At 45.9% G+C, this 13,905-nt stretch overlaps 1 protein-coding gene across 1 annotated transcript; it reads left to right on the plus strand.

The window, feature by feature from the left end:
- The first annotated feature begins 1,524 nt into the window (after positions 1-1,524).
- On the plus strand, positions 1,525-13,611 carry CCDC47 (coiled-coil domain containing 47). The gene is given in 14 exon segments (XM_008505729.2): positions 1,525-1,786; positions 1,924-2,029; positions 4,124-4,201; positions 4,203-4,278; positions 4,281-4,298; positions 4,698-4,819; positions 6,218-6,283; positions 6,871-6,972; positions 8,202-8,312; positions 8,821-8,906; positions 9,951-10,009; positions 10,954-11,063; positions 11,200-11,367; positions 12,341-13,611. Coding segments are annotated over 13 exon segments (1,158 nt in total). The 5' UTR covers positions 1,525-1,786; positions 1,924-1,948; the 3' UTR covers positions 12,422-13,611.
- The last annotated feature ends 294 nt before the right edge of the window (positions 13,612-13,905 follow it).

Below are 13,905 nucleotides of genomic sequence, written 5' to 3' on the forward strand. Positions count from 1 at the left end.
GCCTTGCACGGAGCCGCAGCCCCTCACCGGCTCGGGGTCCGCAGCCCGCACCCTGCCGGGAATGGGGCACCCCGCTCCGGCCTCCCCCTTCCCCCTTTCCCGTCCCCGTTACCGCCTGCCCTTGGCCCCGTAGTGGACCCCGGAGGGTAACGGCCTGCGGGCCCTCGGTACCGCCGTCTGAGAGCGGACGTGGGAAAAGGGAGAAGGGAGCGGGAAGGGAAGAGGTTGTTGGAGCCTGAGTTGGGTCCTTAAAGGAGCTGGAGCGGAGATGTGTGCGGGGGTCGCGGGACCCTGCGGGGTTGGGTGGGGAGACGGTTTTGAGGCTGCGGGGCGGCCACATGGAGGCGGAGCCTTTCTGGGGAGAACGGAGGGAAGGGGATGAAGGGGAAAGAGGAAGGGGAAAGGAGGGGAGAGGGAGAGGAAGAGGGAAGGGGAAGGGAAGGAAGGGAAGGAAAGGGAAGGGAAACGAAAGGAAAGGAAAGGAAAGGGGAAGGAGAAAGGAGGGAAGGGAAAAGGAGGGAAGGAAGGGAAGGGAAAGGGAAAAAGGAAGAGAAGGGGAAGGGGAAAGGGAAGAGGAAGGAAAGAGGAAAAGGAAGGGGAAAAGGAAGGGAAAGGGAAGAGGTTGACATGGGGGTGTCTGGAGGGTTGTGCTGTGGGGTGTTGTACTTGGTTCCCGCTCTGCCTGGAGCAGAGGAGCGCTGGTTGTCCCCCTGCTCTCCTCAAACAGTGTCTTTGAAGGAGCTATTTTGCAGAAGGGTTTAGGGAGTTTTGGGGTCTTTTGGGAGTGGCTGTACCCCAAGAGTCTCGAAATTCTCCCTGTGAACGCTGAGGATTGGTGAGCAGGTGGCTCTGTGGTTTTGAACCTCGGGATGTAAATCATCTTTTGTTTTCCTTTGGAATTCACATAAAATTGGGACATTCCCCAAAAGTGTGTGCTCAGTTCCTGGGCTCTGCTTCCCTCCCTTAATCTTCTTGGGGAACATGTTCTGCTCAGGACTAATTAGTCAAAGGCATTTATTTGTTAAGCAGTGGGTTCCCTGCATGTTGGGACTCGGAGGAGTTTGGGTTTAATTTAGAAACAAATTGTTCCTATTTCAAGTTTTTAGGAGAACAATCTCATTAATATTCCCATTCCCACTCAGACCTGGTTGCAGGAGGGGAATAAAAGGAGGCTTGGCTGCTGCAGCTCATCCTCTGAGCTCTTTGTGAAGTGCAGGAGTAGAATCATTGCCTGTTTGGAGAAAAGCAGAAAAGAATTAGGAAGGGGAAAAAAAACCAACAACAAGCAGCCTGGGCAGATGTGAACTTGCAAAAGAGTCTAAAAACATCACCTGCAAAATTAATTTTCCCTCTAAGAGTCTTCCTACAGCAGATAGGAGCAGGCAGGGGTTTGTCTCCCTCTGCTCTGTCCCTGACATGTTTTTAGTGTTTATGGAAGTTGGGGATTCCTGGAGGAATGGATTGGAAGAGAAGAATATGGATTCTGTGCAATGTTTGATTTATTTTTATTTTTTTTTCAGTGAGAATGAAGATTTTCTATCTTTTTATTACCATCCTCTTCATCCCTTGGACTTTTTCTTTGGCAAAATATGATGAGTTTGAGGATGGAGATGACATCCTGGAATATGATGATAATGACTTGCTGAGTTTGAGGATGTTGCTGAAGATGCAGTCACAGAGTCTCCTCAGAGGATCATCACCACAGAGGATGATGAGGAAGAAGCCACTGTAGAGCTTGAAGGACAAGATGAGAATCAGGAAGACTTTGATGATGCAGATGCCACAGGTAACAACTCATCTCCTAACAGTTAGTGGTTCCTAACAGTATCTCTGCACCTTTTTTTCTCATCTTTCTGGATTTTTTTTTATCCTGGATTTTTTCCAGGGTTTTGGATTTTCATCTTTGTGATTTTTGCCCTTTAGGAAGGTGACACTGAGAGTGAACCCTATGATGATGAGGAATTTGAAGGCTATGAGAGAACCAGATGCATCTCCTAGCAAAAACAAAGACCCCATCACCATAGTTAATGTAGGTGTGAATCTTTCATCACTTATTTTTTAAGGTTTTATGTTTGGAGTGTTATTGGGTACAAATGGAAGAGGAATCTGGCCTCAAGAATTGGAATAAGGAGAGTGTAGAAATGGGGAAGATGGAGGTGGACACACAAGAAGTACCTAAAATAATGCAACAGGAGAGCAGCAGAAGGGATTCAGGTGTGCCAGCTCCTAATTCCATGTGTATTTTAGTTTAAATAGCAACTCTTGAAGTAAAATTTGTAGTGTTTGGGCTGTCAGTGTTTCTTTTGTGCTGCTGGAACTCCCATGGTGCTGCATTCTGTGTTCAAACTGAGAACTGGAATATAAATCAGGAAATCTTTCATTAAATCAGACCTTTGGAGAAACCCAGCTTTAACCTTAAGGCATTTTAAGACTTCTTTTACTCCCATGCCCAGACAGGAGGTGGAGAGGAGTTGCAGGGCTGACCTTAGTTTAATCCAGAGCAAAATCAAACATCATCCCAGAGTGCCTGGGTGCTTTGTCAGCACACGAGGAGGAGGAGGAGGAGGTTGCCATGAAGATTTGCTTACAATAAACATCACCTATTTTAGCTTGTTTCCAGTTTTCAGATGAGAAATTGACTCCTCTGATGGAGACTGAGAGATTGGCTTTCAAAAAACCTTCTCTTTGCCTCCCTAGAGAATCTTTCACAGAAAATCTGATGCTTGAAGGCTGCATTTTATTCTCTCTTTATTTTTAAGATCTCATTAAGTGTTAGGGCTGAAGTTGGGAGTCAAACTTAAGCTGTGGGTGCTTTTCTGACTGAAGGGTGATGCAGATGACAAGGTCAGGCAGACTCCCTGCTCCCCCACACAGTCTGTTGGTGTTTGGTGGGCATCCTGAAAATACTTCTGGACATTGGGGTACTGCTTTTAGATTTCCCCAGAAGTCACATGGTGATCAGATAATGAGGGTTTGGATAGGGCATGAAGCTTAATCAGTGGGTTGAAGGGCTGGGCTGGGCACAAGGCTCACTTGGAAGAGAGAAGTTGTTTGTAACAGCATTCCCCAAATTCTTGGCTTTATCCAGTTCCTGTTTGCCAGTGGTACCAAGTGCATTGTGTGGGCTCAGCTCTGCTCTGTCACCTTTGGGATAAAGCTTCTCCCTCTTAGAATCCTAGAATGGGCTGGGTTGGAAGGGACCTCAGAGATCATCAAGTCCAACCCTTGATCCACTCCCACTGCAGTTCCCAGCCCATGGCACTCAGTGCCACATCCAGGCTCTTTGGAAAGATCTCCAGACACGGAGAATCCACTACTTCCCTGGGCAGCCCATTCCAATGCCCTGATCACCCTCTCCAGAAAGAAATTCTTTTCTCATCTCCAACCTAAACCTCCCCTGGCACAACTTGAGACCCTGCCCTCTTGTCTGCTGAGAGTTGCCTGGGAAAAGAGCCCAACCCCCCCCTGGCTCCAACCTCCTTTCAGGGAGTTGCAGAGAGTGATGAGGTCTCCCCTGAGCCTTCTCCAGCCTCAACACCCCCAGCTCCCTCAGCCTCTCCTCACAGGATCTGTGCTCCAGTCCCTTCCCCAGCCCAGTTGCCTCCTTTGGACCTGCTCCAGCACCTCAAGCTCCTTCCTGAGGGGCTGAGGGACCCAGAACTGGACACAGGACTCAAGCTGTGGCCTCCCCAGGGGATGAGCACAGGGGCAGAATCCCTTCCCTGGACCTGCTGGCCACGCTCTTCCTCAGCCAGCCCAGGATGCCATTGGCCTTCTTGGCCACCTGGGCACACTGCTGCCTTCCTCTTCAGCTTCCTGGCAAGCCAGACTCCCAGCTCCCTTTCTGCCACTCTGTGCCCAGCCTGGAGCTCCCCATGGGGTTGTTGTGGCCAAAGTGCAGACCCCTCAGAAATGGAGTCAGGGAAATGAAGTGGGCTTGAGCACTTTCACACTGTGTAGCAAAAAGCTCCTTCCTGAGGGGCTGAGGGACCCAGAACTGGACACAGGATTCAAGCTGTGGCCTCACCAGAGCTGAGTACAGGTGCAGAATCTTCTCTGAAGTGGTTGTGTTTCTGGAATCTTCTCATTCCGTGGGTAAAAGACTCTCTGTTCTTTACCACAGGTCCCTGCTCACCTCCAGAACAGCTGGGAGAGTTACTACATGGAGATCCTGATGGTCACAGGACTTCTTGCTTACATTCATGAATTACATCATTGGGAAGAACAAAAACAACCGTCTGGCTCATGCCTGGTTCAGCACTCACAGGGAGCTGCTAGAAGTAACTTTGCTCTTGTTGGTAAGTCCCAGGATGGCCCAGGATCCATTTTTAGTTGGTTAACATACAGGTGGATTTAGACTCAATGTGGAGGCTTGAAGAGAGGAGTAACCTTTGCATGGGCAGATGCAGGGTAAAACTGCTGATAAATTGGAGTCAATTGTGTGGAAGTGTTGAAAGATTATGGTGTTATAAATTATTCAGAGATATCATGGTGATACTGAAGTAATCCAGCAACAAGCTGAGCTCTGAGCTTTCATGGTTAATTTTATTGGTTAATTTTATTATTGTTGATTTTGCTGCTTCTGCTTTGCATGTATGTTTTTATATGTTAATTTTGTTATTTTTATTGTTTATATGTTTAAACTTTCATGTTTAATTTTGTGATTTTTTGTTTTCCCCACTGTTTGTTTTCTTCAGGGGATGATGGCACTAATAAAGAAGCTACAAGCACTGGGAAACTAAATCAAGAAAATGAACACATCTATAACTTGTGGTGCTCTGGAAGGGTGTGCTGTGAAGGGATGCTCATCCAGCTCAAGGTAAGGGGGAAGGAGTTTCCAGTAGTTCATCTGCCACCAGTTTTCAGGTTCTGGAGGATTTTCCATTAGGTGTGTGAGCACCAAGGAGTTCGACTCCTTCACTCAGTCACAGACAGGGTGGTGAATACATGAAGGGAAGAGCTGACCAGGTCTGGGTTCTGCCCACCAAAGTAGGGAAGAGGAAATCCTAGAATCCTAGAATGGGCTGGGTTGGAAGGGACCTCAGAGATCATCAAGTCCAACCCTTGATCCACTCCCACTGCAGTTCCCAGCCCATGGCACTCAGTGCCACATCCAGGCTCTTTGGAAAGATCTCCAGACATGGAGAATCCACTACTTCCCTGGGCAGCCCATTCCAATGCCTGATCACCCTCTCCAGAAAGAAATTCTTTCTCATCTCCAACCTAAACCTCCCCTGGCACAACTTGAGACCCTGCCCTCTTGTCTTGCTGAGAGTTGCCTGGGAAAAGAGCCCAACCCCCCCCTGGCTCCAACCTCCTTTCAGGGAGTTGCAGAGAGTGATGAGGTCTCCCCTGAGCCTCCTCTTCTCCAGCCTCAACACCCCCAGCTCCCTCAGCCTCTCCTCATCTCAGAGGAAGGGCCAGGTGTAAATGGTACCTTTGTCATCTTCACCTGATGGTGTTTTGACCTGGGAAATCTTTGCTCTTGGAATGCAACAGAGAAAAGCTGGTGTGGGTTGATATTCTCAGGGCTTTTTCAGCCAGGCCTAAGTGTGGCTCCTTTTCCAGAAGGAAAAGCAAAGAGAGCACAAAGGAGCAATGGGATCCATGAGCAGAGACAAATAGCTTTGTATTGACAGAGATAAACTAAATCCCAGGATTTCTGCCTCCAGAAATCCAGAACACCCCCAGCTCCCTCAGCCTCTCCTCACAGGATCTGTGCTCCTGTCCCTTCCCCAGCCCAGTTGCCTCCTTTGGACCTGCTCCAGCACCTCAAGCTCCTTCCTGAGGGGCTGAGGGGCCCAGAACTGGACACAGGACTCAAGCTGTGGCCTCCCCAGCTGACAGAAAGAGCACAGAAACCACAAGTGTTTTGTAGACAGATCTAACTGGATGCTGACAAGCTCAGCTGCTGTTTAGAAGGGATTTCAAGTGTTGGGAGGAATGGACCAACAGGAATTCCAAGGAAGAAAGACAAATCAAGAGTCCTGCAGGTGGAATGGAAGAGTTTCTACCTTGAGGGAACAAGGCTCTGAGAAATGCACCTAACTCAGAGAGTAGCAGCAGAGGGACTTCCAAATGGGGTCTTTCAGAGCTAAATAATTCCATGAAAAACATCTATTTTTAAGTGTCCTTTTTCCTTGAGCCCCACTGCTGTCTGCCAGGTCAAGTGCTGCACTCTGGGTACACTCAGCTCTTTCCTTTTTTGTCTTTTTAGTTTCTCAAGAGACAAGACCTACTGAATGTTCTTGCACGGATGATGAGGCCATCCTCTGACCAAGTGGTGTGTACTCAGCCCTTGAGATCACCTCTAAAAAAAAAAACTCCATCATTTTGGTTCTGCTTTGCTGCTTTTGATGGTTCTTGTGACAAGTGAAGTGCTGGGGGTCTCCCTGTCCTTCTCAGTTCATTAACTGTAAATAATCTGAAGGAATCATTTCCTATTTTCTACCCATAACATGCCAACAGCTGATGAATTGGTTTACCCCTGGTTTTGAGTTGTTTTGGGAACAGTCTTGACTTATTTCAAGACCTCATCTTGATAAAAAGTGGGTCTGGAATCCTTAATAGCTGTTTTTCTGTTCAGTCTGCCTGAACAGGATTGTTTTAATGCTGGCCTGGCTCTTCTATCCTGGAAGAATTTTGCCTCACTCTTGCTCTTGGAGATGAGGGGAATCCCTAACTGCAGAAATATCAAGGGAAATCCCATTTTGAAGAAGAATTGTGAATATTATTTCCATTTATCTATAATTGAAATCAACCAGCTCTAGCTTAGCTGTCTCTGGCCTCACTTTGTTCTTAAGAATCTTAAAAGATGTAGGTCTCAATTTATATTTTTTTATTGACCAAGTCTGACGTTCTGATCCACAGCAAATAAAAGTAACAATGAATGATGAAGATATGGACACCTATGTGTTTGCTGTTGGGACAAGAAAAGCACTGATACGACTTCAGAAAGAGATGCAGGACCTGGTATGTAGGATCTTGTTTGGAATAATAACATGGGAAAGAGTGGGAAAAAAAGCCTGGAATCTGTAGATTGCTTATTTGCCTGGCAGCAGGTGAGAAGTTGTGACTGACCTGTTTTAATTTGTGGGTAAGGAAAAGACATTTTTGATCTTGTTGCAGTTTAAGGCTGGGTCAGCAATTAAAGAAATAACAGATGAAATAGAAATATTAGAAATAACTAATAGAAATAATAGAAATAACTATTAACTTCCCTCCCTGATAGAGAAAGGGGAGAGAGTAAGGGAGAAAGACTTTAGGGTTGGAAACTAAACTACACAGCTTTAATCCAACAGTAATAACAAAAAAAGAAAAATTATTAAAGATATCCAAATCTATACAAAGTGATTTCATGTTCTTTCCTCCCAAAATGCTCACATCACCACTGAGGCTGCAGGACAGCCCTGGAAAAGTCCCAGGCTGGGCTCCTGGAGTCAGTGACAGATGGGAACTGGAGGCAGGAACACAGGGATTGGGATCAAGGGAGACAAATGGAATCCTCCCAGGACACTGGTCCCAGACAAAGAAAAAAATGGAGCCTTGTGATCCCTCAGAAATATAAAGTGTGATACATATGGGATGGAATAACAGGAGTCTCACTTCTCCTCATTTAATTTGCACCAATGATTTTTTCAGGGATTGAGAAGAAACCTTAATTATGTGATGTGGATTGTTTGGCTCCAAGTCATCTGCATTTGTGTGATCTGAAATTCAGATTTTCTATATCTTCATGCCCTGAAGCTTGCAAGGAATTCAGGGACAACAAGCAATGCTTTGCAAATCTTGTCTTTCCAAACTTGTCTCCAGAACAGCACTGCAGTGTGGTTGGTGGGATGCCAGTTTTTTGTCCTGGTTTGGGCCAGGATAGAGTGAGTTTTCTGTTTTATAAGCCAAGGAAATAATGTAAGCAAAATGCCTGAATGCACTTGGAGGATTCCAGCCTGGCTGTGCTACAATTGTTTTATCTTTTTCCTTCAAACATTGACTGCTGAAGGGAAATGCTCATTTCAGGATTATGGATACTGCAGGCTTTCTGCTTGCAATGTCCTCAGCAACACTGAGTGACTGAGTTAGTTTTTCTTCTTTCTTATCAGTGCTTTTAGGGGTGGTCCTGCTGTGCTGGAACAGTTCAGTTTGATAAGATACTTCAAGCTCATGTTATCTTTTTATTTTATTTTTTTTTTCTTTTGAAACAGAGTGAGTTCTGCAGTGATAAACCCAAGTCTGGTGCAAAATATGGGCTTCCAGATTCACTGGCTATCTTGTCAGAGATGGGGGAAGTCACTGAGGGAATGATGGATGCTAAGGTAATCTTGAATTAAAGGAGTACAGTAACCCAGGCACTTCCAGCCTGTCCAAAAAAACTTCTTATCTCCTATAAAGATCTCCTAGATTTTAGTGAGATCTAAAGAAATGGAGACTCTGAGGAAGTTTAAGGGCTGGAAGAAGGCTGGAATTATCACATCTTGTTTCTTTTTACATGGCAACTGGTAGTCTAACATGAACTGCAGACTTAAAACTGCTTTTCAGAGGCCTGGAAGTTGGCTTCAAAATCAGGTTGAAGTAGGAGGGTATTGATGGTGTGTCTGCAGGGCCTCAAAGCTGCCATCTGTCAGCAAACAAACTGGGAAAGAGTAAGGTACCTAATACCTGAGTTGCTCATGCTAATTCCATGCATTGAGGCCCCTTCTAGCAAAAGCTAAAAAAATAAAAAACTTAAAAAATGAAGAATGTAGAGTTTGAGAAACCCATAGGGAGTGGGTAGGCTGCAGATGAATCAGTTTTGGGAAAAACTAACCCTGGTTTCTCTTGCAGATGATCCATTTCCTCACTCACTACGCTGACAGGATTGAGTCCGTCCAATTCTCGGACCAGTTCTCCGGTCCAAAACTTATGCAAGAGTAGGTCCAAAGCTCCCTCTCTCCTCCCTGTTGTAACTTGTTTGTAGTGTGAAGCTTGAGAAAAATAAGGAGCAAAGGGGATACAGGGGAATAAACACCCCCCCAGTGCTGCATTAATGCAGAAGATGAAGGTTCTGTATGGGCTTAATATTGATTTGTGTGCAGCTGTAGAGTAAAAACTGAGTAAGCCCACTAAAGGTTTACAACATGTCAGAGGTTTAAGGGTTGAGTAATAACTGCAGGAGGACAGCTCAGCCCAGGAACTCAGGTGCTGCTGGAATGCAATGTTTAAGCAAAGTCTGAAGGTCATGAAAAACCAAGAGGCTGCTTGTCCTTCCCTTCTGCTCCTGGATCTGTCCCTGGGATATTTGTGTTCAGGATGATTCTCAGCTTTGCTTCAGAAATCCACAGATGAAGCATTTTTGTTTCTTTCTCTAAACCTCCCAGTTTTGAGGTGCTTTTAGCTGCTGCTTGACAAGTGGGAAGTGGTGGGGGATTTCTCTGAATTCCCACAGAGGCTTTGACAAGGTTGGATTATGTTCACAGGCATAGAAATGAGCCTTAGCAGAATGGGAAAGAGTCCTCAAAAAAAAAAAAAGGAATTAAATTCAATTGTTTCAGTTTGATTCAATTAGAAGGCAGCAGCATGTGTAGCTTGTGCTAAAATTGCCAGGTTTTGGAGTTCAGGGTTCAGGGCAGTGAAGACATCAATTCTTTTGGAACAAAAATATTATTTTCTACCTGATATTTATAGATCTGTAGAGTACAAACAAGAGGGCACATGTCAAGCTGAATGTCCTGAAGAATATGCAAGTATTCTTAGGGCTCAGATGGCCTGAAAGTCCACTTTGAATAAACCACTGCAGGAATCTGAATAGTTTGAAACTTAAAAGTGTGCTACAGCTAGGCTTTTAATCTTATTTTATTTGAGTAGTTTGTGAGGGTCTCTTGGCTTTTGATGAGGTGTTTTTTAATGAATTTGGTTAGTTTGTATGCCTCTCTTTTTCTTCACTCATTCTAGTCCCTTTTTTTCTTTCCTGCCAGGGAGGGGCAGCTTACAAAGCTGCCTGAAACTAAAAAGACACTTTTGTTTACATTTAACGGTAAGAGAGTGGGTGTTTGGGTGGCTGAGGGAGTGTTTGCTTTATCTGTGGAGTCAGGTGCTCAAGTTGTGCCATTTATGCATGACAAATGACCTCACAAAATCCTAGAATTGGCTGGGTTGGAAGGGACCTCAGAGATCATCGAGTCCAACCCTTGATCCAGTCCCACTGCAGTTCCCAGCCCATGGCACTCAGTGCCACATCCAGGCTCTTTGGAAAGATCTCCAGACACGGAGAATCCACTACTTCCCTGGGCAGCCCATTCCAATGCCTGATCACCCTCTCCGTAAAGAAATTCTTTCTCATCTCCAACCTAAACCTCCCCTGGCACAACTTGAGACCCTGCCCTCTTGTCTTGCTGAGAGTTGCCTGGGAAAAGAGCCCAACCCCCCCCTGGCTCCAACCTCCTTTCAGGGAGTTGCAGAGAGTGATGAGGTCTCCCCTGAGCCTCCTCTTCTCCAGCCTCAACACCCCCAGCTCCCTCAGCCTCTCCTCACAGGATCTGTGCTCCAGTCCCTTCCCCAGCCCAGTTGCCTCCTTTGGACCTGCTCCAGCACCTCAAGCTCCTTCCTGAGGGGCTGAGGGGCCCAGAACTGGACACAGGACTCAAGCTGTGGCCTCCCCAGGGATGAGCACAGGGGCAGAATCCCTTCCCTGGACCTGCTGGCCACGCTCTTCCTGAGCCAGCCCAGGATGCCATTGGCCTTCTTGGCCACCTGGGCACACTGCTGCCTCCTCTTCAGCTTCCTGGCAAGCCAGACTCCCAGCTCCCTTTCTGCCACTCTGTGCCCAGCCTGGAGCTCCCCATGGGGTTCTTGTGTTGAACCTCATCCCCTTGGGATCAGCCCAACTCTCCAGTCTCTCCAGGTCCCTCTGCAGAGCACTTGTAGCACGTAGAGAAGTCCTGCCAACCTCTCTGAATTAACAAGAAACTCTTCTTTTAGTGCCTGGTTTAGGCAACACTTCCCCAAAGGACATGGAGTCTTTGCTGCCCCTGATGAGCATGGTTATCTACTCCATCGACAAAGCCAAGAAGTTTCGTCTCAACAGAGAAGTAAGTTGTGTGTAGTGTTGTCTCTGAGTAGTTACAAAGTTCCACCTGGTAGATGTTGAGTCTTCTGTCTCTGTGATGACTCCCTGAGAGCTTCTCCGGGGAGCAGGAGGCATTAACAGCTTTTCTCTCTGAAAAGGGGAAGCAAAAAGCTGACAAGAACAGGGCTCGGGTGGAGGAAAACTTCCTGAAACTGACCCACGTGCAGAGGCAGGAGGCTGCTCAGTCCCGGCGGGAGGAGAAGAAACGGGCGGAGAAGGAGCGGATCATGAACGAGGAGGATCCCGAGAAACAGCGCCGGCTGGAGGTGAGAGGGGTTACGGAGGTCTGAAAGTGCTGGGAGATGTTCCCCAGCAGGGGCAGCGTGGAGTCCTTCATGCCTGGGAGGCACAAGTGCTGCTTTCTGAAACCTGGGAAGGCTTCCAGACCCAAGTACTGCAGCTCGTTTTGTTTTGTTTTGTTTTTTAGTTTGGGGTGGTTTTTTTTGTTTTTTTGGGTTTGGTTTATGTTTGGGTTTGGTTTATTTTTGGGTTTGGTTTATTTTTGGGTTTGGGTTTGGTTTATTTTTGGGTTTGGGTTTGGTTTATTTTTGGGTTGGGTTTATTTATGGGTTTGGGTTGGGTTTGGTTTTGGTTTGTTTTGGTTTTAGTTTTGGACTTGGGTTGGGTTTGGGGTTGGGTTGGGTTTTGGGTTGGGGTTGGATTGGGTTTGGGGTTTGAGTTGGGTTTGGGTGGGGGTTGGTTGGGGGTTGGTTGGGTTGGGGTTGGTTGGTTTGGTTTGGGTTCTGGTTTTGGTTTGGTTTTGGGTTCTGGTTTTGGTTTGGTTTTGGGTTGGGGTTTGGGGTTTGGGTTGGGTTTGGTTTTTTGTTGTTGTTGTTGGTTTGGTTTGGTTTGGTGTTTTCTGAAATGATCAGCTTGCTCTTTGAGAGCTCACCCCCAGTGCTCACCCAGATTTTCCCTCCCAGAAAGCTGGGGGAGGGTTTTTTACCATGGGTGTGCAGTGAGAGGACAAGGGGAAATGATCTAAAACTTGAAGAGGGGAGATTCAGGTTGGCCATGAGGAGAAATTCTTTAATTTGAGGGTGGGGAGACACTTGGAACAGTTTGCCCAAGGAAGTTGTGGTTTCCCCATCCCTGGAAGTGTTCCAGCCCAGGTTGGATGGGGCTTGGAGCACCCTGGGCTGTGGAAGGTGTCCCTGGGCATGGTTTGGGTTGGAAGGGGATGATCTTTGGGGTCCTTTGCAACCCAACCCATTTTATCATCTCTTTTTTTGCTCACAGGAAGCTGCTTTACGACGTGAGCAGAAAAAACTTGAGAAGAAGCAGATGAAGATGAAGCAAATCAAAGTGAAAGCAATGTGACTCCCTCCTCAGCAGGGTCTGGCTGCCACTTGTGGATTTTGGAATTCACAGGGTACAAAGACCTCCAGAACTCCATCCTAACTCCACTTTTTTTGAACACTAGAAATGCTCCTTGCATTGGTGTTACTTGTTTTAAGTATTACAGCAACGTGCAGGTCTGTGTAGAGAGCTTTGGCTCAGCAGTTTTATTCCAGGTGGTATAAATTTTTGCTACTTGTTTAGGAAAAAAAAAAAAAAGTTTGCAATATTCTTGAATGCTGTCATTTGTTCTTTAAAAAGAAGGAGGTTGGTCACCTGTTCATCTTCAAAACATTCATGATTTGGTTTTAAAACTTGGGGTTATTTGGGAGGGAAGGGGAAGACTGCACAATAAACATTTACTGTGCAATTTCTTTGCATCAGGCTTGAAAAGGCACAAAATTAAGAGCCTTCCATACACAGTATGGATTCTTCAGGGATTTAAGCTCAGTAGAAGTGATTTTTATTTTCTTTTTAATAAACCAAGGGACTGAAACAGTATTTGGTCACCTGGTGTGTATGTAAAACACAAAGGTGGGGTTGATACAAGTGTGGAATACATGAAATTTCCTCCTTGTGGTTTTGATTCCTGCAAGCTTAATATAATGTGAAGTCTGTAATGCCAGCATGGTGCTTCTGCAGGAGTCAGTGTGTGCTGAGTTAGCAGCTTCAACCACCTTTCCTGGAATGTTTTTTACCTGAGTTTGCCTCAAAAAGTTTTTTCCTGAAGTTCATTTCAGCCAGAAGAAAGATTCAGTGGAGTATCTGCCATTGCCAATTCCCCTGAGCAAGTTAAAACATTTTAAAGGATGTGTCCTCTTCAGCTGTGGGAAATGATCACTTCAGGTTGCTGAATATCAACTGGGAGAATGAAGTGAATGCCCCTGTGCAAGCACTTTGCTACCAGAGAGCTCTGCATTTTATAAATGCTTCCTGTCTAGAAGGTGTTTTATCGTTGCTTGTAACAGAGTGGGGTTTGTGGGCAAACAATGTCTTGCTTTTTTTATTTTTTGGTGTAATGACTTAGTGCAAACTTGCCCCTGAGGCAATAAGACTGAGCTGCTGTTGAAACAGCAATTGCTTCAACTTCTTGTTCCAGCATGGGATACTTCAAACAGATTTAAATGCAAATGTCTGTAACCTGATACATGGCAAATACATTGATTTGATAACGGTTGGTGGAATTATTTAAAACCAAAACTAATGGAGATGATGTGAAATTTTGGCACTATTTAGCTTTAAAGATTAACGTGGTATTATCTCACCAAGGAAATACACCAAGGAGCGAAGTTTGTGCTCTTTTGGACACCTTTCCTCAAGTCCCATACATCTGTGGGCAGTGGCAGCTAATTTTGTAATACGAACATTTAAATGAACAATCTAATGAATAAGTAAAATACAACTGAAACCCTCCACCTGCCTGCGTTGCTTGGCTGGACTCCGTGTTCCTTTCAGCCGGTAGAATC

The sequence above is a fragment of the Calypte anna genome, unplaced genomic scaffold (assembly GCF_003957555.1).
Source record: "Calypte anna isolate BGI_N300 unplaced genomic scaffold, bCalAnn1_v1.p scaffold_81_arrow_ctg1, whole genome shotgun sequence".
NCBI classification, from domain to species: domain Eukaryota; kingdom Metazoa; phylum Chordata; class Aves; order Apodiformes; family Trochilidae; genus Calypte; species Calypte anna.